Genomic DNA, 25,781 nt, shown 5'->3' with positions numbered 1-25,781 from the left:
CTGCTCTATCTTTATTCCTGCATTTCTTGTAGGCAGGATGAATTTTGGGTGGAAAGTTTTGTAGGTAGGTTGGTGGCAACTTTTCCCCATGGCAAGTCCTACGTGGCTACAAGAGGTAGGTTTTCAAGGCTCAATATCCCCAGCTGGCAGAGGTCTCAGCTTGGGTCACCCCATAGACTCTTTGAAGCCTACTCTTTTTTAGAGATTCCCCCACCCCTGATTTCCATTTTCTTTCTGAATCTTCTCCCCTCCCCACTCCCAATCCCAATCCCTGTTCCCCTCCCTACCCTTTACTACTCAGTTCACTCCCTCCAATTATTTCAGTGGTCTGATTTATTTCCCCTTCTGAGTGAGATTCAAGCATCTTCCCTTGGTTTTTCTTTGTTAATAGAAATATTGGGTCTGTGAATTGTAGCCTGTTTATCCTATACTTTAATGTTAACATCTACTTTTTAATGAGTACATACCATGCATGTCACTCTGGATCTGGCTGCATAGTCCAACTAAAGTGGACTCTTTCTGAAAAACGAAGAATTTCTAATTTCATAAGTCAATCAGCCATTACTTCCCCTAGGGTCTTTCAACATTCTTTCTACAAGAGCAACTCTTATGTGACAAAGCTTTACCTGTGGAGACTCAACACATACATCTACTTATCCCAGATAGGGAGCCCCAAACAGGCCACAGTTCAGATACCACCATAATCTAACTTAGTAAACCACTGAGTTTTATTGAGGATAATTAAAGGCAGATGGATGAGGGGTTACTTAAAGGAGCAGAAGTGACTCTAAGACAGCTGTATCTCCAAGGCCACCCCAGCTGGGTGTCAGTATACAAAAACGGAACCTGGAGCACAGCCTTTGAGCAGCTCAAAAGTGTGTCCTTCCCAAGTTGGTATAAATAACTTCCAGGCTACTCAGCTGGTTTTTGTTTCTTGCTAGCAGGTGGTCTGTTCTCAAGAATCTTTGCCACTTGCCTGAGTCTTCTTTTCACTTTAACATAGTCTGAGAACGACTCTCAGTTTTTCTTGTTTACTCTGTCAGTTTCAGGGACTTCCTGTTGCTATTTTGAGTTGTTTACCTTACCACTTAAAGCACTATCCTGAAAGGATGAAACGTTTCAATTTGGGAGAAAACTGTAACACAATAGCAACGTAAATTCTAATTTAAATTTTAGTACCTGATTGTCCAGTCTCTCTACTAGTTTGAAATTTTCAAAAGAAGGCAATAGTTGTGGACTTCTTTATCTTTTCAGAGGGAAAGTGGGGTAAAGGGTAAGGGGAATGAAAATATTTTAAATCTTCTCCTGTCTCTTGGTATGGCTATATTATACTGCTAAATATTAGCATAAGCTTAATATAAGTCTAACAAAAACATACAATTTTTATCCAGTGGCCAAAGTTAAGGAAAAAATAGGTAAAATAGAATTATACAAATTATTTAATCCGGCATGTCTAACATTGCATTTACTCTGTTGTCATATTTTAATGTGTTATAATATTAAAATAATAATGGGAGAGTATTAATTAGGTAGTTTCCATTCCTTTTACATCTTTATATTCCAGTTTGAATATTATAAGCACAGCACATCTCGATTTACCCAAACATGTTTTATGTTTGAATTGACATCAATGATGGGTAGATATCAGAGTGGTCAACAAAAACAGAGGTGGCAAAAAAAAATTACCGTGAATTACATATGACAAATCTTTATTTCCTAAGTAATTAAATACTTACAAATTGCTCCTTAGTTTCACTTTTTTCTTCCTCTTCCTTATTAGCTAATGATTTATATTATGAGAATGGAATTTACTACCCATGATGGACGCAAAATAGAACTTGATAGAAGTGGAGACGTGAAAAATGGATATTATGATATTCTCAATTGGCAAATGGATGATGCTGGAGAAATTGCCTTTGTCAAGTTTGGAGAATACAAATTCACAAGTTCTAAATATGAACTTGTCCTTTCAAAGAACTCAACATTATTCTGGAACACTGAATCTTCAGAGGTTAGTTTGTTCAGCAAATGTTTTGTTTATATATATAGAGAAAAGTGTATTTTTCAGGCACTAAATAAATACAAAACGCTTGAAATTTTTGCTATATTCAAAACCAATTTCCTTAGTGTAGCATGTTTTTCCATGTTTTTTATTTAGAATTTACAGAATCCATATTATACTAAAATACATGAGAACTTTAATTTAGTAGTGGATCAATATTTTGAAAATGTTTCAGTAGAATATAGTAGTTTTTATTTTTTGCATTAAAATTGGGGTTATAAGTTTTCATGGTTTTTGCATTTTAATTATTTAATAAGAATTTATTCAATCTATCAAATCTTTCTATTTTTTTACTTTTTTTTACATCCCAACTGTAGTAACCCTCCACCATCTCCTCAACCCATCCCCCACCTCATATCTACCCCACCTTCATCAACTCCTTCTTCCTTTCTATTCAGAACAGGCCAAGCCTCCCATGGATCTATCAACTAAATATAGCAAATGAAGACTAAACACCTCCCCTTGTATTAAGGCTGTACAATGCCACCAACTCAGTATTAGGAAAAGAGTTCCAAGAGTCAGAAACATCCTAGCTCCTTCTGTTAATATCACAGATAGACCCAACTATATAACCATCAGAGATTTGCAGAGGGCCTAGGTCAGTCTCATGCAGGCTCCCTGGTTGTTGGTTCAGTCTCTGTGAAATCCTAGGTTAATTGATTCTGTGGGTTTTCTCATGGTGTCCTTGACCTTTCTGTCTCCTACAATCCTTTCTCTCTCCCTCTTCTACATGATTTCCCAATTCTACCTAATATTTGGCTGTGAGTCTCTGCATCTGTTTCCATCAGTTGTTGGATGAAGGTTCTCTAATTAAAATGGGACCAGACACCAATTTGAGTGTAGCAGAATATCCTTAGGCATTTTTTTCATTGACTTTCCCCCCTAGTTGTCTTTGATTCTATCCTAGGTGTCTGGGCCATCCAGCCTCTGGATCCTAGCCATTCTGATAGCGTCAGGTGTGGCCCTTTTCTTGCTGCATGAGTCTTAAACTCTTAGGCTGAGCCAGTCAGTGGTTGGTCATTCCCACAATTTCTGTGCAGTCATTCACTGAACACATCTTGCAGGCAAGACAAATTGCTCGTGAAAGGTTATGTGGCTGGGTTGGTATCCTAATCCCTCTGCTAGAAGTCTTACAGGAGATGGCCAGTTAAGGCTCTGCACTCCACTTTGCTACGAGTCTTAGCTACAGTCACTTTCTTATACTCCTGTGAGCTGCCATTGCACTGTGTTTCTAGCTCATCCCATATATGGCCTCAAATTCCCCTTGTCTCTCCTGTTTTTCTCACCCTCCATCCTCCTCCCTACTTCATCCCTCCTGTTCCCATCCCCATGTCCTCCACCAATAATGTCTTCTACTTTTCCTTCCCAGGGAGATTCATACATAACCCCTTGAGCTCTTCTTGTTTCTTAGCTTCTTTGAGTCTGTGGATTGTAGCATTGTTATCATTTACTTTACAGCTAATATGTATTTACAAGTGAGTACATTCCATGTTTGTTTTTTTTCTGGGTACAGGTTTCCACAGTCAGGATGATTTTTTCCAGTTCTATCCATTTGTCTGCCAATTTCATTATGCCATTGTTTTCATGGGCTGAATAATATGTTGTGTAAATGTACCACATTTTATTTATCTGTTCTGTGGTTTAGGGACATCCAGTTTCTGGCCATTTAAAACAAAAGCTGCTGTGAATATAGTTGAGCAGCATCCTTTGGGTATACGTCTGGGACTGATATAGCTGGATCTTCAGGTAGATTAGTTCCCAACTTCCTGGGAAACTGCCATGTTGATTTTCAAAGTAGTTGTACAAGTTTTCACTCCCTCTAGGAATGGAAGATTGTTTCACATTCTTGCCAATATGAGCTGTCTCTGTGTTTTTGAGGTTATTCATTCTGATGGGTAAGGTGGATCTAAAAATTTTGACTTGCTTTACACTGATAGCTAAAGATGTTGAACATTCTTTAAGTTTTTATTTGCTATTTGAAATTCCTCTGTTGAGAATTCTCTGTTTAGATTTGTACCCCAATTTAATTGGACTATTAGGTATGGCGATGTCTAGTTTCTTGAGTTCCTTATGTATTTTGAAAAACAGCTCTCTGTCAGATGTGAGATTGGTCAAGATCTTTTCTCATTCTGTAGGCTGCAGCTTGTCTGAATGACAGCATTCTTTGTCATACAGGAACTTTTTGGTTTCATGAAGTCCCAGTTATTAATTGTCAGTTTTAGTGCCTGTCCTATTGGTGTTCTATTCAGAAAGTTGTGGCCTGTGTTAATGTATTTTGTGACTATTCCCCATTTTTCTTTCTATCAGGGTTAGTGTATCTGAATCAATGTTGAGGACTTCGATACAACAGGACTTCAGTTTTGTGTATTATGATAGATATGAACCTATTTGCATTCGTCTACTTGCTGACATCCAGTTAGACAGCCACTGTTTGTTGAGGATGCTTTTTTTTCAATTGTACATTTTGGTTTCTTTGTTAAAAATCAGGTCCATAAGCATGTGGATTTAATTCTAGTTCTTAGATTCAATGACATTTATTGACCTGTCTGTTGCTATCCCAATACCAGGTGGTTTTCATTATTATAGCTTGGTGGAAGAGCTTGAAATTAGGGGTGAGGATACCTCCAGAAGTTCTTTCATTGCACAGAAAGGACTGTAAAGAATTGTATTGGAAAACTGATGGGAATTGCATTGAATCTGTACATTGCTTTTGGTAAGATAGATATTTTTGCCATGTTATACTTAGGTCATGGATTCCTCTGATCCATGAGAATGGGAAAACTTTCCATCTTCTCATATCTTCTTGAATTTCTTTCCTCAAAGACTTGAAATTCTTGTTTTATAGGCCTTTCAGTTGATTAGCATTCCCACAAGATATTTTATATTGATTGCATCTATTATAAAGGGCAGTGTTTCCTGATTTCTTTCTCAGCCCTATTGTCAGTTCTTTAGAAGAGAACTAGTAATTTTTTTTGAGTTACTCTTATATCCAGCAATGTTGCAGAAAACATTTATCAGCTAAAGGAGTTCTCTGGTAGAATATTTGTGGTCACTTATGTATACTATCATATCATTTCCAAATAGTGATACTTTGACGTCCCTCTTTCTAATTTGTAGTCCCTTGATCTCCTTTAGTTGTGTTATTGCTTTAGCTAGAACTTCAAGTCCTGTATGAATATATATATATATATATATATATATATATATATATATATATATATATATAGAGAGAGAGAGAGAGAGAGAGAGAGAATTAAGAACCTTGTTTCAATCCTGATTTTAGTGGACGGTTTTGAATTTCTGTACATGTAGTTTGATGTTGGTTGCTGGCTTTCTGGATATTGCATTTATTATGTTTAGGTATGTCTCTTTGTCACTGATCTCTCCAAGACTTTTATTATGATGGGGTGTTGAGTTTTGCCCTAAGTTTTTTCAGCATCTAATGAAATGATCATGTCGATTTTTTCTTTCCCTTTATTTATATAGTTGATTACATTAACAGATTTTCATAAGTTAAAACGTCCCTGTATCTCTAGATTGAAACCTGGCTGATCATGGTGGATAATCTTTTTATGGAAACATGGATTCTATGTATCATTTTTGCATCAGTGCTCAAGAGGCATATTGGTCTGTGTTTCTCTTTGTTGAGTCTTGCGGTGGTTTTGTTATCAGGGTGATTGTGGCCTCATAAAATGAATTTAGCAATGTTCCTTCTGTTTTTGTTTTGTGGAATAATTTGAGGAATATTAACATTAGCTCTATTTTGAAAGTCTGGCAGAATTTTCTACTAAAACCTACTAGCCCTAAAGTAAATTTTTTTGATTGGTTAGAAGATTTTAACCACTGCATCTATATCCTTAGAGTTTTGGGGTCTTTTAAACTTTCTAAGTTGATTTTATTTAACTTTAGCAAGTGATAATTATAAAATAATACTTTTCCGATTTCTTTACATTTTCCAACTTTGTGGAATACAGATTTTTAAAAAAAGACCAAATCCTTTTTTAAATTTCCTTAGTATCTGTTGTTATGTCCCCCATTTCATTTCTTTCCATTCATTTCATTTCATTTTCTATTTGATACTTTTTATTTATATTTCAAATGTTATACTCTTTTCCCCACACAACCACCTACCACTTCCCACCCCCCTGCCCTGATTTCCCCTATAATTCAGTGGTCCAACCTTGAGATCTTCTTCAATTTCTTTCTTCAGAGACTTGAAGTTCTTGCCATACAGAACTTTCACTTGCTTGGTTAGAGTCAGACCAAGGTATGTTATATTTTTTGTGACTATTGTGAAGAGTGTCATTTCCCTAATTTCTTTCTCAGCCTGTTTATCCTTTGAGTAGAGGAAGGCTACTGATTTGTTTGAGTTAATTTTATACCCAGCCACTTTGATGAAGTTGTTGCAGGCTCTGTAGTTCTCTGGTGGAATTTTTGGGGGTCACTTAAGTACACTATCATATCCTCTGCAAATAGTGATTTTTGACTTCTTCTTTTCCAATTTTAATCCCTTTAACCTCCTTTTGTTTCCTGATTGCGCTGGTTAGGACTTTGAGTACTATATGGAATAAGTAGGAAGAAAGTGGGCAGCCTTGTCTAGTTCCTGATTTTAGTGTGATGTCTTCAAGTTTCTCTCCATTTAGTTTGATGTTGGGTACTGATTTGCTGTATATTGATTTTATTATGTTTAGGCATGGGCCTTGAATTTCTAATATTTCCAAGACTTTTACTCCTTTTTTTTTTTTTTTGAGCTGGGGACCGAACCCAGGGCCTTGTGCTTGCTAGGCAAGCATTCTACCACTGAGCTAAATCCCCAACTCCCAAGACTTTTAACATAAAGGAGCGTTGAATTTTGTCAAATGTTTTCTTGGCATCTAATGAGATGATCATGTGTTCTTTTTCTTTGAATTTGTTTATATAGCACATTACATTCATGGATTCCCATATACTGAACCATACCTGCATCCTCGGGATGAAGGCTATTTGATCATGATGGATAATCATTTTGATGTGTTCTTGGTTTCAGTTTGCAAGAGTTTGACTGAGTATTTTTGTATCAATATTCATAAGAGAAATTGATCTGAAGTTCTCTTTCTTTGTTTCTAAAATCAGGGTACTAGTCTTCGTTTCCTTTAGGTATAAGCATAATTGTGGCTTCATAGAATTCAGTTGTGTTCCTTTTGTTTCTATTTTGTTGAATATTTTGGAGAATATTGGTTGTAGGTCTTCTATGAAGGTCTAATAGAATTCTCCACTAAGCCATGTTGTCCTGGGCTCTTTTTGGTTGGAAGACTTTTAATAACTGCTTTTATTTCTTTTTTTAAAATTTTTTTTATTAACTTGAGTATTTCTTATACACATTTCAAGTGTTATTCCCTTTCCCGGTTTCCGGGCAAACATCCCCCTCCCCCCTCCCCTTCCTTATGGGTGTTCCCCTCCCAACCCTCCCCGCATTGCCGCCCTCCCCCCATAGTCTAGTTCACTGGGGGTTCAGTCTTAGCAGGACCCAGGGCTTCCCCTTCCACTGGTGCTCTTACTAGGATATTCATTGCTACCTATGGGGTCAGAGTCCAGGGTCAGTCCATGTATAGTCTTTAGGTAGTGGCTTAGTCCCTGGAAGCTCTGGTTGCTTGACATTGTTGTACTTTTGGGGTCTCGAGCCCCTTCAAGCTCTTCCAGTTCTTTCTCTGATTCCTTCAACGGGGGACCTATTCTCAGTTCAGTGGTTTGCTGCTGGCATTCGCCCCTGTATTTGCTGTATTCTGGCTGTGTCTCTCAGGAGCGATCTACATCCGGCTCCTGTCGGTCTGCACTTCTTTGCTTCATCCATCTTGTCTAATTGGGTGGCTGTATATGTATGGGCCACATGTGGGGCAGGCTCTGAATGGGTGTTCCTTCAGTCTCTGTTTTAATCTTTGCCTCTCCCTTCCCTGCCAAGGGTATTCTTTTTCCTCATTTAAAGAAGGAGTGAAGCATTCACATTTTGATCATCCGTCTTGAGTTTCGTTTGTTCTAGGGATCTAGGGTAATTCAAGCATTTGGGCTAATAGCCACTTATCAATGAGTGCATACCATGTATGTCTTTCTGTGATTGGGTTAGCTCACTCAGGATGATATTTTCCAGTTCCAACCATTTGCCTACGAATTTCATAAACTCGTTGTTTTTGATAGCTGAGTAATATTCCATTGTGTAGATGTACCACATTTTCTGTATCCATTCCTCTGTTGAAGGGCATCTGGGTTCTTTCCATTTTCTGGCTATTATAAATAAGGCTGCGATGAACATAGTGGAGCACGTGTCTCTTTTATATGTTGAGGCATCTTTTGGGTATATGCCCAAGAGAGGTATAGCTGGATCCTCAGGCAGTTCAATGTCCAATTTTCTGAGGAACCTCCAGACTGATTTCCAGAATGGTTTTACCAGTCTGCAATCCCACCAACAATGGAGGAGTGTTCCTATTTCTCCACATCCTCGCCAGCATCTGCTGTCACCTGAGTTTTTGATCTTAGCCAATCGCACTGGTGTGAGGTGAAATCTCAGGGTTGTTTTGATTTGCATTTCCCTTATGACTAAAGATGTTGAACATTTCTTTAGGTGTTTCTCAGCCATTTGGCATTCCTCAGCTGTGAATTCTTTGTTTAGCTCTGAACCCCATTTTTAATAGGGTTATTTGTTTCCCTGCGGTCTAACTTCTTGAGTTCTTTGTATATTTTGGATATAAGGCCTCTATCTGTTGTAGGATTGGTAAAGATCTTTTCCCAATCTGTTGGTTGCCGTTTTGTCTTAACCACAGTGTCCTTTGCCTTACAGAAGCTTTGCAGTTTTATGAGATCCCATTTTTCGATTCTTGATCTTAGAGCATAAGCCATTGGTGTTTTGTTCAGGAAATTTTTTCCAGTGCCCATGTGTTCCAGATGCTTCCCTAGTTTTTCTTCTATTAGTTTGAGTGTGTCTGGTTTGATGTGGAGGTCCTTGATCCACTTGGACTTAAGCTTTGTACAGGGTGATAAGCATGGATCGATCTGCATTCTTCTACATGTTGCCCTCCAGTTGAACCAGCACCATTTGCTGAAAATGCTATCTTTTTTCCATTGGATGGTTTTGGCTCCTTTGTCAAAAATCAAGTGACCATAGGTGTGTGGGTTCATTTGTGGGTCGTCAATTCTATTCCATTGGTCTATCTGTCTGTCTCTGTACCAATACCATGCAGTTTTTATCACTATTGCTCTGTAATACTGCTTGAGTTCAGGGATAGTGATTCCCCCTGAAGTCCTCTTATTGTTGAGGATAGCTTTAGCTATCCTGGGTTTTTTGTTATTCCAGATGAATTTGCAAATTGTTCTGTCTAACTCTTTGAAGAATTGGATTGGTATTTTGATGGGGATTGCATTGAATCTGTAGATCGCTTTTGGTAAAATGGCCATTTTTACTAAATTAATCCTGCCAATCCATGAGCATGGGAGATCTTTCCATCTTCTGAGGTCTTCTTCAATTTCTTTCCTCAGTGTCTTGAAGTTCTTATTGTACAGATCTTTTACTTGCTTGGTTAAAGTCACACTGAGGTACTTTATATTATTTGGGTCTATTATGAAGGGTGTCGTTTCCCTAATTTCTTTCTCGGCTTGTTTCTCTTTTGTATAGAGGAAGGCAACTGATTTATTTGAGTTAATTTTATACCCAGCCACTTTCCTGAAGTTGTTTATCAGCTTTAGTAGTTCTCTGGTGGAACTTTTGGGAACACTTAAATATACTATCATGTCATCTGCAAATAGTGATATTTTTACCTCTTCTGTTCCTGATTTAACTTCGGTACCTGGTATCTGTCTAGGAAATTGTCCATTTCCTGCAGATTTTCAAGTTTTGTTGAATATAGGTTTTTATAGTAAGATCTGATGATTTTTTGAATTTCCTCTGAATCTGTAGTTATGTCTCCCTTTTCATTTCTGATTTTGTTAATTTGGACGCACTCTTTGTGGCCTCTCGTTAGTCTGGCTAAGGGTTTATCTATCTTGTTGATTTTCTCAAAGAACCAACTTTTGGTTCTGTTGATTCTTTCTATGGTCCTTTTTGTTTCTACTTGGTTGATTTCCGCTCTGAGTTTGATTATTTCCTGCCTTCTACTCCTCCTGGGTGTATGTGCTTCTTTTTGTTCTAGAGCTTTTAGGTGTGCTGTCAAGCTGCTGACATATGCTCTTTCCTGTTTCTTTCTGCTGGCACTCAGCGCTATGAGTTTTCCTCTTAGCACAGCTTTCATTGTGTCCCATAAGTTTGAGTATGTTGTATCTTAATTTTCATTAAATTCTCAAAAGTCTTTAATTTCTTTCTTTATTTCTTCCTTGACCAGGTTATCATTGACTAGAGCATTGTTCAATTTCCAAGTATATGTGGGCATTCTTCCTTGATTGTTATTGAAGACCAGTTTTAGACCGTGGTGGTCCGATAGCACGCATGGGATTATTTCTATCTTTCTGTACCTGTTGAGGCCCATTTTTTGAAAATTATATGGTCGATTTTGGAGAGAGTACCATGAGGAGCTGAGAAGAAGGTATATCCTTTTGCTTTAGGATAGAATGTTCTATAAATATCCGTTAAGTCCATTTGGCTCATGACTTCTCTTAGTCTGTCTACATCTCTGTTCAATTTCTGTTTCCATGATCTGTCCATTGATGAGAGTGGGGTGTTGAAATCTCCCACTATTATTGTGTGAGGTGCAATGTGTGTTTTGAGCTTTAGTAAGGTTTCTTTTACATATGTAGGTGCCCTTGTATTTGGGGCATAGATATTTAGGATTGAGAGTTCATCTTGGTGGATTTTTCCTTTGATGAGTATGAAGTGTCCTTCCTTATCTTTTTTGATGACTTTTAATTGAAAATTGATTTTATTTGATATTAGAATGGCTACTCCAGCTTGCTTCTTCTGACCATTTGCTTGGAAAATTGTTTTCCAGCTTTTCACCCTGAGGTAATGTCTGTCTTTGTCTCTGAGGTGTGTTTCCTGTAGGCAGCAGAATGCAGGGTCCTCGTTGCGTATCCAGTTTGTTAATCTATGTCTTATTATTGGGGAGTTGAGGCCGTTGATGTTGAGAGATATTAAGGAATAGTGATTATTGCTTCCCGTTATATTCATATTTGGATGTGAGGTTATGTTTGTGTGCTTTCATTCTCTTTGTTTTGTTGCCAAGACGATTAGTTTCTTGCTTCTTCTAGGTTATAGCTTGCCTCCTTATGTTGGGCTTTACCATTTATTATCCTTTGTAGTGCTGGATTTGTAGAAAGATATTGTGTAAATTTGGTTTTGTCATGGAATATCTTGGTTTCTTCATCTATGTTAATTGAGAGTTTTGCAGGATACAGTACCCTGGGCTGGCATTTGTGTTTTCTTAGGGTCTGTATGACATCTGTCCAGGATCTTCTGGCCTTCATAATTTCTGGCAAGAAGTCTGGTGTGATTCTGATAGGTCTGCCTTTATATGTTACTTGACCTTTTTCCCTTACTGCTTTTAATATTCTTTCTTTATTTTGTGCGTTTGGTGTTTTGACTATTATGTGACAGGAGGTGTTTCTTTTCTGGTCCAATCTATTTGGAGTTCTGTAGGCTTCTTGTATGCCTATGGGTATCTCTTTTTTTTAGATTAGGGAAGTTTTCTTCTATGATTTTGTTGAAGGTATTTACTGGTCCTTTGACTGGGAGTCTTCACTCTCTTCTATACCTATTATCCTTAGGTTTGATCTTCTCATTGAGTCCTGGATTTCCTGTATGTTTTGGACCAGTAGCTTTTTCCGCTTTACATTATCTTTGACAGTTGAGTCAATGATTTCTATGGAATCTTCTGCTCCTGAGATTCTCTCTTCCATCTCTTGTATTCTGTTGGTGAAGCTTGTATCTACAGCTCCTTGTCTCTTCTTTTGGTTTTCTATATCCAGGGTTGTTTCCATGTGTTCTTTCTTGATTGCTTCTATTTCCATTTTTAATTCCTTCAACTGTTTGATTGTGTTTTCCTGGAATTCTTTCAGGGATTTTTGCGATTCCTCTCTGTAGGCTTCTACTTGTTTATTAATGTTTTCCTGTGTTTCCCTAAGGGAGTTCTTCACGTCTTTCTTGAAGTCCTCCAGCATCATGATCAAATATGATTTTGAAACTAGATCTTGCTTTTCTGGTGTGTTTGGATATTCCATGTTTGTTTTGGTGGGAGAATTGGGCTCCGATGATGCCAAGTAGTCTTGGTTTCTGTTGCTTGGGTTCCTGCGCTTGCCTCTCGCCATCAGATTATCTCTAGTGTTACTTTGTTCTGCTATTTCTGACAGTGGCTAGACTGTCCTATAAGCCTGTGTGTCAGGAGTGCTGTAGACCTGTTTTCCTCTCTTTCAGTCAGTTATGGGGACAGAGTGTTCTGCTTTCGGGCGTGTAGTTTTTCCTCTCTACAGGTCTTCAGCTGTTCCTGTGGGCCTGTGTCTTGAGTTCACCAGGCAGCTTTCTTGCAGCAGAAAAGTTGGTCTTACCTGTGGTCCCGAGGCTCAGGTTCGCTCGTGGGGTGCTGCCCACGGGCTCTCTGCGGCGGCAGCAACCAGGAATACCTGTGCCGCCCCTTCCGGGAGCTTCAGTGCACCAGGGTTCCAGATTGCCTTTGGCGTTTTCCTCTGGCGTCCGAGCTGTATGTACAGAGAGCAGTCTCTTCTGGTTTCCCAGGCTTGTCTGCCTCTCTGAAGGTTTAGCTCTCCCTCCCACGGGATTTGGGTGCAGAGAACTGTTTATCCGGTCTGTTTCCTTCAGGTTCTGGCGGTGTCTCAGGCAGGGGTCCTGCCGCTCCTGGGCCCTCCCCCACGGGAGCCCAGAGGCCTTATACAGTTTCCTCTTGGGCCAGGGATGTGGGCAGGGGTGAGCAGTGTTGGTGGTCTCTTCTGCTCTGCAGCCTCAGGAGTGCCCACCTGACCAGGCGGTTGGGTCTCTCTCTCACAGGGTCTGGGAGCAGAGCTTGCTTTTATTTCATTAGGAGTTATGTGACTGTTATGATGGTTTATCTGATCCTGATTTAACTTTGGTACATGGTATCTGTCTAGAAAATTGTACATTTCATCCAGATTTTCCCGTTTTGTTGAATATGGGCTTTTGTAGTAGATCGTATGATTTTTTGAATTTCCTCAGATTCTTTTGTTATGTCTCCATTTTCCTTTCTGATTTTGTAAATTTGGATATTGTCTCTATGCCCTCTGGTTAGTTTGACTAAGGGTTAATATACGTTGTTGATTTTCTCAAAGAAACAGCTCCTGGTTTAGCTGTTTATATAGTTCTTTTTGTTTCTACTTGCTTGATTTCAGTCCTGAGTTTAAGTATTTCCTGATTTCTACTTCTCTTGGGTGCATTTGCTCTTCTTTGTTCTAGAGCTTTTAGGTGTGCCATCAAGCTGATAGTGTATGCTCTCTCCTGTTTCTTTTTGGAGGCACTCAGAGCTATGAGTTTTCCTCCTAACATTGCTTTCATTGTTTCCCATAAGTTTGGCTATGTTGTGCCTTCATTTTCATTAAATTCTAAAGTCTTCAATTTCTTTCTTTATTTCTTTTTTGACCATGTTATCATTGAGTAGAGTGTTGTTCAGCTTTCATGTGTATGTGGGCTTTCTTTTGTTTTTGTTGTTATTGAAGACCAGCCTTATTCTGTGGTGATCTGGTAGGATGCATGAGATTATTTTAATCTTTTTGTAACTGTTGAGGCCTGTTCTGTGACCAATTTTATGATCAGTTTTGGAGAAGGTACCATGAGGTGCTGAGAAGAAGGTATATATATTTTTTGTTTTAGGGTGAAATGTTCTATAAATATGTTAGATCCATTTAGTTCATATCTTCTGTAAGTTTCTATGTGTCTATGTTAAGTTTTTGTTTCTATGATTTGTCCAGTGATGATAATTGGGTGTTAAAGTCTCCCACTATTACTATGTGAGGTACAATGTGTGCTTTGAGCTTTAGTAAGGTTTTTTTTTTTTAAATGGATGTAGTTGCCCTTGCATTTGGAGCATAGATATTTAGGACTGAGAGTTCATCTTGGTGGATTTTTCCTTTGATGAATATGAAGTGTTCTTCTTTATCTTTTTGATAACTTTTGGTTGAAAGTTGATTTTATTTGATATTAGCATGGTTACTCCAGCTTCATTTTTGGAACTATTTGCTTGGAAAATTGTTTTCTAGTTTTTTACTTTGAGATAGTGTCTGTTTTTGTCATTGAGGTATGATTGCTATAATTAGGAAAAGGCTAGGTCCTCTGCCTTTTCATTGGGGGAATTGAGTCCATTGATGTTAAGAACTATTAAGGAATAGTGATTATTATTTCCTGTTCTTTTGTTGTTGTTACAGGTGTAATTATGTTTATGTGGCTCTCTTCTTTTGGCTTTGTCATAAGAAGATTACTTTCTTGCTTTTTCTGGGGTGTAGTATTCCTCCTTATGTTGGAGTTTTCCATCTATTATCCTTTGTAGTGCTGGATTTGTGGAAAGATATTGTGTAAATTCGGTTTTGTCATGGAATATCTTGGTTTCTCAATCTATGTTAATTGAGAGTTTTGCTGGATATAGTAGCTTGCGCAGGCATTTGAGTTCTCATAGGGTCTGTATGACATCTGCCCAGGATCTTCTGACTTTCATAGTCTCTGGTAAGAAGTCTGTTGTAATTCTGATAGGTCTGCCTTTATATGTTACTTGAACTTTTCCCCTTACCGCTTTTAATATTCTTTCTTTTTAGTGTATTTGGTGTATTGCCTATTATGTGATGGGAGGAATTTCTTTTCTGGTCCAATCTATTTGGAGTTCTATAAACTTTTTGTATGTTGATGGGCATTTCTTTCTTTAAGTTAGGGAAGTTTTCTTCTGTGACATTGTTGAAGATATTTACTAGCCCTGTAAATTGGGAATCTTTGCTGACTTCTATACCTATTATCCTTATGTTTGATCTTCTCATTGTGTCCTGGATTTCCTGGATGTTTTGGCTTTGGAGTTGTTTTTTGCATTTCACATTTTCCTTGACTATTTTGTCAATGTTTTGTATGTTATCTTCTGTCCTTGAGATTCTTTCTTCTATCGCTTGTTTTCTATTGGTGATGCTTGCATTTATGACTCCTGATCTCTTTCCTAGGTTTTCTATCTCCAGGGTTGTTTCCCTTTGTGATTTCTTTATTGTTTCTATTTCCATTTTCAAATCCTGGATGGTTTTGTTCAATTCCTGTTTGCTTGTGTTTTCCTGTAATTCTTTAAGGGATTTTTGTGTTTCCTTTTTAAGGGCTTCTATTTGTTTTCCTGTGTTGTCCTGTATTTCTTTAAGGGAATTATTTCTGTCCTTCTTAAATTCCTCTATCATTATCAGGAGATGTGACTTTAAATCCATATCTTTTTTTTCCCAGTGTGTTGGAATATTTAGTACTTGCTTCGGTTGGAGAACTGGGTTCTGATGATGTCAAGTAGTCTTGCTTTCTGTTGCTGATGTTCCTGCCCTGGCCTCTTGCCATCAGGTTGTCTCTGGTGTTTGTTTATCATGCTGTCTCTGTCAATGGGTCTTCCTCTATGCCTGTTTGTCAGTACTAGTGGTGACCAGCTTTCTCCCAGTGGGATCTGGGTACAGAGAGCTGCGTCCCAGGGTTAGCTCAGGTCCAGGAGGAAAGTGGAAGGATCCTTTCCCAGACTGCTCATGAGTTCCTGTGTCTAGAGGCCTCCAGGCATATTCCTCTTGGGCCAGGAATGTGGGCAGAAATGGTGGTCTCACCTGTGCTCTCAGTATTGTTTGCTAGTTTGAGTCCTGCTCTCTTCCCAGGTATCTGGGTACAGAGAGTTGTGGGCTGAGTCAGCTCTGGGCACATGCAGAAACCACAAGGATCCCGTTCCAGACTGCTCCTGGGTGTCTCTGTCCTGAAGGTCCCAGATGGGTCTCTTTGAACAGAATAGGTGGCCTTACCTCTGCTGTCAGGTGTGTTAGCACTCTGGTAACTGGCTTTCAGTTCTGGGTCTGGCAGAGACTAGAAGGATCCTGTCCCAGAGTCCTCATTGGTTCCTGTGTCCAGATGGCTCCAGGCAGGTTCCTCTTGGTCCAGGAATGTGAGCAGAAGTGGTGGTCTCCCCTGTGTTCTCAGAATTGTTCACACTTCTGAGAGTCCTATGCTCTCTCCAGGGGATCTGGGTACAGAGAGTTGTGGAACCAGGTTAGCTCTGGGCACATGCAGAACCCAGAAGGCTCCTGTCCCAGACTGCTACTGGGTTCCTGTGTCCTGAAGGTCCCAGGTGTGTCCCTGGGAGCAGAAGTGGTGGTCTTACCTCTGCTCTCAGCCCTGTCAGTACTCCTGGCCACTGGCTTTTAGCTCTGGGCACAGGCAGAGATTAGAAGAATCCTTTCCTTGACTGCTCCTAGGTTCCTGTGTCCAGAGGGCTCCAGGCAGGTTCCTCTTGGGTGAGGAATGTAAGCAGAAATGGTGGTCTTCCCTGTGGTATCAGGATTTTCTGCACTTCTTGCCCCACTTTTCATTTTTTTTGTAATTTGTATATTCTCTCTGCCTTATAGTGAGTTTAGGTAAAGGTTTGTCTTTCTTGTTGATTTACTCATTGAACTAACTCTTTGTTTCATTGATTTTTTGTATTGTTGTCTTTGTTTCTATTTTATTGATATCAGTCCAGAGTTTGATTATTTTCTGCCATTTACTCCTCCTGTGTGAATGCCCTTGTATTTGGAGTGTCAATGTTCAGAATGGTTTTCATATAATGGACTATATTGACTTCCCTAGAATGAAGCCTACTTCATCACGGTGGATGATGTTTTTGATGGGTTGCTGGATTTGGTTCCCAAGTATTTTATTGAGTAATTTTTCATCATTGTTCATATGAGAAATTGGTTTGAAGCTCATTTTCTTTATCAAGTTTCTGTGTGGTTTAAGTATCAAGGTAACCGTGGCTTCATAGAATGTGTTTGGCATTGTGCCTTCATTCTCTATTTTGTGGAAGAATTTGAAGAGTATTGGCATTAACTTTTATTTGAAATTCTGATAGAATTCCACACTAGAATTCTGGCCCCAGGGTTATTTTGTTGCTGTTGTTGGGAGACTTTTCATGTCTGTTTCTATTTCTTTAAGGGTTATATGGCTGTTTACGTTGTTTACCTGATCTTGATTTTACATTACAAATAGTATCTGTCTAGAAAACCTTTAACTTCATTAAGATTTTCCAATTTTGTAGAATACAGGCTTTTGGAGTAAGACCTAATGATTCTTTGAATTTCCTCATTGTCTGTTGTTATGTCTTCTTTTTTAATTTCTGATTTTGTTTATTTGGACACTGTCTCTTTGTCTAGTTTTTGGCAAGTTTGGTAAAGGGTTTGTCAATCTTGTCGATTTTCTTAAAAAAACAGCTCTTCGTTTTGTTGATTCTTTGTATTGATTTCTTTGTTTCTACCTGGCTGATTTCAGCCCTGATATTGATAATTTTCTGCCTTGTACATCTCTTTGCTTTGCTTGCTTCTTTCTTTTCTAGAACTTTAAGGTATACTTTTAAATTGCTGGTATGAGACTTTTCTAATTTCTTTATGGAGCCATGTAGTGCTATGAACTTTCCTCTTATCACTACTTACATTGTATCCCATTAATTTAGGTATGTTGAGCCTTCCTTCTCATTGAATTCTAAAAGTCTTTAGTTTCTTCCTCTATTTCTTTTCTGACCCTGAGATCATTGAGTAGAGAGTTATTCAATTTCCATGAGTGTTTAGGCTTTCTGGCATTTCTGTTGTTGAAGCCCAGCTTTATTTCATGGTGATCTGATAAGACACAAACAGTTACTTTAACTTTCTTCTATATGTTGATGTTTGCTTTGTGACTGACTATATAATCAAGTTTGGATCAAGTTGCTGAGAATAATATATATTCTTTTGTATTCTATACTCTATAAATGTCTGTTAGGTTCATTTGATTCATAATGTCTGTTAGTTTCATTATTTTTCTGTTTAGTTTTTGTCTGGATGACTTGTGAATTGCTAAACGTGTGGTGTTGAAGTCTCCCACTTTTAATGTATGGGGTTGGATGTGCGATTTAAGCTTTAGCAATGTTTCCACACAATTATGGGTGTCCTTGTGTTTGGGCAAGATATTTAGAATTGAGCCATCATCGTATTTCCTTTAATTAATATGAAGTACCCTTCCCCTTCTCTTTTTTATTAATTTAGGTTGAAAGTCTATTTAATTAGGTATTGATGGAACATGCTTTTATGTTTGTTTGCTTGGAAAACTTCTTTTTAGGCCTTTACTCTGAGGTAATGGTTATCTTTATTGCTGAAGTGTGTTTTTTGTGTGCAGCAGAATGATGGATCCTGTTTTTGTGTCCACTTTGTTAGCCTGTGTCTTTTTATTGGGGAATTGACTCTATTGGTGTAAGAGATATTAATGACTAGTGATAGGTAATTTCTGTTATTTTGCTGTTGGTATTTTGTGTGTGTGTGTGTGTGTGTGTGTGTGTGTGTGTGTGTGTGTGTGTGTATACTTTGTTTTTGTTTTTGCTAGTATGGAATTTTTTATTCTGGTTTACTTGGATGTGGTTATCCTTCTTATGTTGGAGTATATTATTTGAGTTTGGATTGTTCTTGAAATATCATGTTTTCTCCATCAATAATAAGGGTAGTATATGTTCAGGTGCTGATTTCCGACCTTATATATGTTGGATGGATGCTTTTCCTTTACATTCTGTTTCTTTTCTGACCATTTGGCTTGAGTAGCTTGTGGATGTGGTGATCAGAGTGTCTTTATATCTAATAGTGATTGTGTCTCCACTGAGATTTTGGTGGCCCATATAACCTCTGGGGTTTTCTGTTTTAAATTCCTGTTGCCTCTGGAGTTCTGGGAACTGGATGACCTCTGGGATTCTGGATACTGATGTGGCCTTTTGGGTTCTTGGTACCTTGGTTTCTGAGTTTCCCAATACTATCATGCATCTGGTAGGGTGAGAAACTTCTGCCAAGATTTATGGTCAGGATGTGGAGTTTGGGGACAGGGCAAATTAGAGTTATAGTTATATAATTATTTTGTTTATATTAATTCAAACAAACTTAAAGTTTATCAATAGCAGCAAAATGTGTTTTATGCCTTTAGTGGTTTATGATTTTGAAGGCTTAATTTTCTATGTTTTTGTTTCATTTGGTTTATTATTTCTTTGCTTTTTTGTTTTGTTTTGTTTAGTTCTCTGGTTTTATTTTTGTTCTTTTTTGAGATGTCACTATACCTGGCTCACAAAACATATTTTTAAAGGTACTGAAGACAATTATCTATCCAGGTTAATATGTAAATGCTCAGCTCATTCTGGATTTCAAGGAACACATGTGTTTAGAGTTAAAAACTTAAGGAGGTTTCTACTAAAATTTCTAAATATGGCTAGCAAGAAAACATCCCAAATTATGCCTTCTCTACATTATATTTTACCTTCATAGTTTACATGTAACAAACTACTTATTTTTCTTCCTTTTTGCTAGCCACTTAGGATAGTTGTCTAAGTATGATAAAAATACTTTTGGATGTCTTCGATGAAAAGAAATATCTTTCAGAAGCTGAAGATGATTATTGTGGTCTTAGGTCTCATCAAACCAGGAACAGACTGAGCAAAAGTATCTGATCCACAGCACTTCAAGTCATATAGTTAGGTCTTGATCACCATGATGACAAAGAATTGTCATTACAGTTAGTTCAGCATTTATAGAGTCAATCACAAGATTGCTCTTTAGCAAAAGTTCTTTCTGCAATCTCCATATTGCCATATGTTATTTGCTTTCTATGCTTAGTATCCTGGGCTCACTGCCTTTATAAATATAATACGCATCTCCAGGTAAATACAAACTAGAACTTTCTCCATTTCACAATGGTAAAGTCTCAAGGGCTTGTTTTAATGGAATGTCTTTGTCTTTCCTAGCTTCCAGATTCATTCTGTACCAAATTATGTCCTCCAGGGACACGGAAGGGGATTCGCCAGGGGAAACCCACATGTTGCTTTGATTGCATCCCATGTGCTGATGGATATGTGTCAGAGAAACCAGGTAGAAATGGTCACTTCTTTTTAGTAGTAATTCAATTAGATTAAACATTTACTGTTAAACTAAAAACAACTCCTAATCTATCACAGAATCTGTAGGCATCAAAGCCATCTTTCCAGTACTAAATATAAGATATTATATCTATTTTATAACAGATTTCTACTAAATATTGCTCAGGTTTTTAACTTCCCTTGACTGTTTATAGCTAAAAATGACAACTGGTTCCTTTGAAGTGAATTCTCTGTTTTTCTCATTAGGCCAAAGGGAATGTGATCCATGCAGTGAAGATGACTGGTCCAATGCAGAGAAGAGCAAGTGTGTACCAAAGCTTGTGGAATTTCTCTCTTATGAGGAGGCCCTGGGGTTCACCCTCGTCATCCTTTCCATATTTGGGGCACTTGTGGTCATGGCAGTAACCGTTGTGTATGTAATCCACAGACACACTCCATTGGTGAAAGCCAATGACCGGGAGCTGAGCTTCTTCATTCAGATGTCTCTGGTTATCACAGTGCTGTCATCTATGCTGTTCATAGGCAAACCATGCAACTGGTCCTGCATGGCCCGCCAGGTCACTCTGGCATTGGGCTTTTGCCTTTGTCTGTCTTCCATTCTTGGAAAGACTATTTCACTGTTTTTTGCCTACAGGATTTCCAAATCTAAAACCCGGCTTATATCCATGCATCCTATTTTTCGTAAGCTCATTGTGTTAATCTGTGTTGTAGGGGAGATTGGTGTATGCACAGCTTACTTGGTGTTGGAGCCTCCAAGGATGTTCAAGAACATTGAACCTCAGAATGTAAAGATCATCTTTGAATGCAATGAAGGTTCTATAGAGTTTCTTTACTCTATATTTGGGTTTAATGTCCTTCTGGCTCTGCTGTGTTTTCTCACAACCTTTGTGGCTCGCCAGCTGCCAGATAACTATTACGAAGGGAAATGTATCACTTTTGGGATGCTGGTCTTTTTCATTGTTTGGATCTCTTTTGTCCCTGCTTACTTGAGCACCAAAGGCAAATTCAAAGTGGCTGTGGAAATATTTGCCATTTTGGCATCCAGCTATGGCTTGTTGGGCTGTGTATTTCTTCCCAAGTGTTTCATTATTTTGCTGAGGCCAAAGAGGAACACGGATGAAACTGTTGGTGGAAGAGTCCCAACTCTTGACAAGAGCATCCAGTTGACCTCAGCTTCTGTGAGTAGTGAGCTTAACAACACCGCAGAGTCGATTGTTCTGGATGAGTAGAGCTGTGAGATCCAAGTGACCAGCAAAACTGTCTGATCTGACACAAGATTTTTTTTTCATTTCTACTCCTGATTAACAATGGGTTCTATAGCAAAATGTCAATTACACCCCTGTATGTAAAAGAACTGTTTTCTTGTGCAACTCTTAGAGTATAATTTTTATCTAAAATAGACTCAAGTTACCAGTTGGCAATTAAGTACATGCACATTATTATACAAGAGGCCTATTATACTTAAAATAAAAATATCTTCTTGTGAAAATGGTTGTCTAATTTATAGTGGTATTTTATTCTTTGTAATCAATGACTTACTAAATACTAAACTATATCTTGCGACATTAAAGATATATTGTCTTTGGCAAAACATTCTATGTAGACACGTTTTCTTATAAAAGAACCTCAGAATTTGGGGGCATGTGAAATTCCTTGCTTTGTATGAAACCTGGCTTAGACATTTCACTGGGCATTGGGAGCAGATTAGAATTAATTTCAGTGCATTGCATCAAAATTTTGGGGTTGCTGTTTTCAGAAGTAATGTGAAGATTGGTCACATGACAAACAAAATGGTAAAACATCTTTCTTAGGGCTGAGCAAATATAGGCAGGATAGACTATTTGTTTCTATTGTTCTATTTTGTTTGAGTTACTTAAATGCATAAGACTAAGTTCATGTTACTTAATTTTTTGGCTAATTCTATGGTAGTTAATTCTTGAAGGAAATTCCCAATAAGAAACAAATATGCTAACAGAAGGGGTTCATCTCAGATGAACCTCCTAAAAACATCCCTAGTCTCATTTCTTTTATGCTTCTCACTTCCTGATGGCTCTCCATCTTCAATGGAAACAACAGCTGAAATATCCAGACATTAAAAGACGCTCCAAACTGCTTCCTGTTTTCCACAGTTTCTCCCTTCATACCCAAAACCATTTCACACAACACAGATCCACTTCTATAACTCTCAAACACTCCTGTCATTTACCTATTTCCTAGTTTTTTCTCTAGTTGTAGTTAAAAAACAGTAACCAAAGGCAACTTTGGGTGGATGGGACTTATTTCATATGCAAACCCCTGGACACACTCCATCACTGAGGAGTAGGAAGCTCAGGGCAGGAACTCACAGTATGAAGTACTATAGAGGTCACAAAGGAGCTCTGTTTACTGGCTTGCTTATACTTGCTCAGCTTGCTTTCTTAAATAACCCAGGACCACATGCTCAGGGTACCACCACCCATAGTGGACTGGACCCTCCCACATTAATCATGAAAATGCCCCACAGATATGGCCACGTGCCAATTTGCTTAAAGAAATTCATCAAAGTTCTCTCTTATGAGTGACTATTTTATGTCATGTTGGTAAAACTAACCAGTAAAGTTGGTTCCACATTGTTCATATTTTAATAGTCTAACAATATTCAACCATGCACACATAAATTCTTGAGAGCTTAGGGTGTACCAGATTTGTTATCCTGCACAGGAGATGTTCAAAGAAAAGACACTGTCCTTACACTTCCTGTCTCTTACATTATTTTAGCATAATAAACAATAAATTAAAAATTACTCTAGGTGTGATACAGCTATGAATATAGTAAGGTATACAAAAGATCCACTGCCAAGAAAGGCTTTGTGGATGATATGATGAACAGATTCCTAACAGAAAGGAAGGACTAGACACATGACAGAAGGCTGAGATGACACAAGTGTTCTACCTTGCTTAGTGCTTCTAGCACCATAAATACCAGCAGTGACAACCTTTTCTTATTATTTTTTAATGCTATTCCTCTGTCTCTTTCTATATCTCTGGACATTTTCTGCATTTTACTAGGATGGTGTTCTCTCATTTTCTGGCACCATCACTATATTTGGAATTGTTTTGTGAAACTCACTTAAGTTTGTCTGTCTATTCATCTGTCTATCTTTATGATCTTATCACCTAAAACATACCTTGCACAAAAATGATGCTCCATATTTTAATGGATTAAGAAAAGGTATGAAAATGACCAACCACTCACTTCTCAAAGTTCAGATGCAATGTGTCAAAAGAAAATGTGGATGAAAGTTTTGGTATTGACAGAGCAGCAAGGGTGGATAAGGTGGAAGGCATCTTTGAGGAAACACTACATTTCCAAGATAGTGCGATCAGCAAGAATATCACATGGGAAGGCTGATGGAGACTGGGACTGGAAAAAAGTAGGCATTAAGTTGAAATAGAGGAAATTTTGAGAAGATTTTTCACATCATTCAAGTATTTTCCCATCAAATTTTTCTTTGAAATTGGGGATAGTTTCTCTTTCCTTCTCAACCTTCATTCTCCTCCCATTGATAGCCATTGAGAACAGGATGTGTGTAAGCATCTAAGATCAAAATATGTTACCATTAAGATAGAATCATTAACCATGTCTGCAAAATTCTTTATGAGATTCAGCTTTTAACATTTCAGAAGATTATAATTCTCCCCTGACACTTTTGGAAACATATTTGGATACAAATGTCACAATATAAAAGTTGGTATAAACTGCATATATTTCTGTAGAATAACTGATGGAACAAATATGCTGTAAATCTCAGCTCTTCACAGACAAGCATCTCATGCTAGCCCTCTATGTGTGCCACTGGCCAAGGGCCTTTCCTGGCTGGGTCCCTCCAGGCAGCTACCGAGGATGTAGCTCTTTTCTATCTGCCTAGTTTCTGTCTCCTCACTGTGCCCTACGACTTCAGAGGCTTTATGATGGTTAATGCTCTCAACTTGACAGAATCTAGGATAATCCCTGGGCATACCTGTAGCAGATTATTTTTACTGCACTTATTGAGATGAGAGGTTCCATTCACCACAGATCGTAGCACTACCTGATGGGGATCTCAGACCATATGAAATGGGAAGAGTGAATATGATAAAAACCAGCATTACTTTATAGGTTTTTACATTACAATCTTATTTCAAGTGCATTTTTGGCTCCTCATTGCTAATACCTTTGATCCTGTTCATATGTAACTACCAAGCATGTTCCCCAGTAGATGTTATTCTGTGCCATCACCCTGAGTATGGCGTTTAATACTTTTAGAGAATAGAATATATTTAAATAATTTTTCTCTTTCCTTTTCTGCTTCTAAACCCTCTCATGTATCCCTCCACCTTTTCATTTTTTGAAATCCATGGAACCTTTTAAAAATTATTTTTACATTAACATTTGCATATATCCATGTGTGTGTGTGTCTGTGTGTGTGTGTGTGTGTGTGTGTGTGTGTGTGTGTGTGACACATAGATAAGTCAGCTAATTCTGTATAATGTTACCTATATGTATGTTTTCAGGGCTGTACATTTGATACTGGCTAAATAACAGTTATGTTTTTTTTCTGTGAAAGATTATTTCTGTTCTTTCTCTGAGCGTAGTTTCCTGGAGATGGTTTTTGACATACACTTCAAAGTAAAGCCTAGCATATTATTTGTGCCATTACACTTACTCATTGGTTCTGTTATTCTGTTATTGTTTTGGAGTATTGTACTTCAAGTATAGCTATGGCTACTTGAAAGTGAGCCAGGCTGTCTGCAGCTAGAAGTTGTTTGACATGCACAGTTCCGTTCCCGATATTATCAACAGTTTTTCACACACTTGAGTACAGCCTAAGACCATTCTATAGATCACTGTATTGCTCAGGAGGAAGAAAAGTTTTATAGAAATATAAAACTTAAATTCCTGTGGTAAAGCTTTACTAATTTCCATGGCTCTGAGGAACTTGAGTCTTTTGACATAACTATTCTTATGTCAATATTACACATTCACTTTGGACTTCATCCACTCCCTACTCAAGCCTAGGGAGAAAAAGCAAAATAGAGGTTCTTCTGATACTGACATTCAAATCTAAAATGTCTTGGGACTTGGACACCATACTGGAGAAGATGGGAAAGAGAAAATCAGATCAAATTCATATTCAAAAATGACTATGCTGATTTAGAGATATTTTATGTTGCTAGCAATGGAAATGAAGGATTTATAAACTGGAAATTGGGGGAGGTGCTTTGTATTTCTTGGACTGTAAAATATTAAATTATTTCATCCTTCATCTTAAGGATTTTTTAGTCACTTAAGTGTCGACTTGAATTATTCTCACCCATATGCAATTTCAGACACACATGAACACGCAAACATAAAAACACACACACCCCTATCTAGGTGTATAGATTGTGGCAAGAAGAGCTTTGAGAGAAAGTTTCTTATTATTCTCAGAATGAACACAGCATAGTATCTTTTTTAAGTAGAAATAAATTCATATATCTTGTATGTTGTAATTATCTTAATATTAGTTATTATTTGTTATCTCTTATTGAAATTAATTCATAATTTACATTTATTACCAGTACATATACATGGACAAAACAAAGAATACTTCCAAGGTTTGTGGAACATTGGGATTTTGGAACATATCCTCCTGTAAATTCTTATTTTAAAATACACA

At 37.8% G+C, this 25,781-nt stretch overlaps 1 protein-coding gene across 2 annotated transcripts in view; it reads left to right on the top strand.

Moving 5' to 3' along the window:
- Nucleotides 1-21,684, top strand: part of Vom2r47 (vomeronasal 2 receptor, 47) — a 35,748-nt gene extending 14,064 nt beyond the window's left edge. The window contains exons 4-6 of one of the 2 annotated variants that reach the window (XM_006232462.3): nucleotides 1,781-2,011; nucleotides 19,972-20,095; nucleotides 20,350-21,684. In XM_006232462.3, the coding sequence (XP_006232524.2) occupies nucleotides 1,781-2,011; nucleotides 19,972-20,095; nucleotides 20,350-21,332 (1,338 nt within the window). In that variant the 3' untranslated portion in view covers nucleotides 21,333-21,684. The remainder of the gene's footprint in view (nucleotides 1-1,780; nucleotides 2,012-19,971; nucleotides 20,096-20,349) is intronic. The other variant, NM_001099506.1, reaches the window with a different exon arrangement.
- Nucleotides 21,685-25,781: the final 4,097 nt, after the last annotated feature.

Source organism: Rattus norvegicus, chromosome 2 (genome assembly GCF_036323735.1).
Source record: "Rattus norvegicus strain BN/NHsdMcwi chromosome 2, GRCr8, whole genome shotgun sequence".
NCBI lineage: Eukaryota > Metazoa > Chordata > Mammalia > Rodentia > Muridae > Rattus > Rattus norvegicus.
Note: the sequence above shows the minus strand (reverse complement) of the source record. Positions and strands in the feature narration are given on the sequence as shown.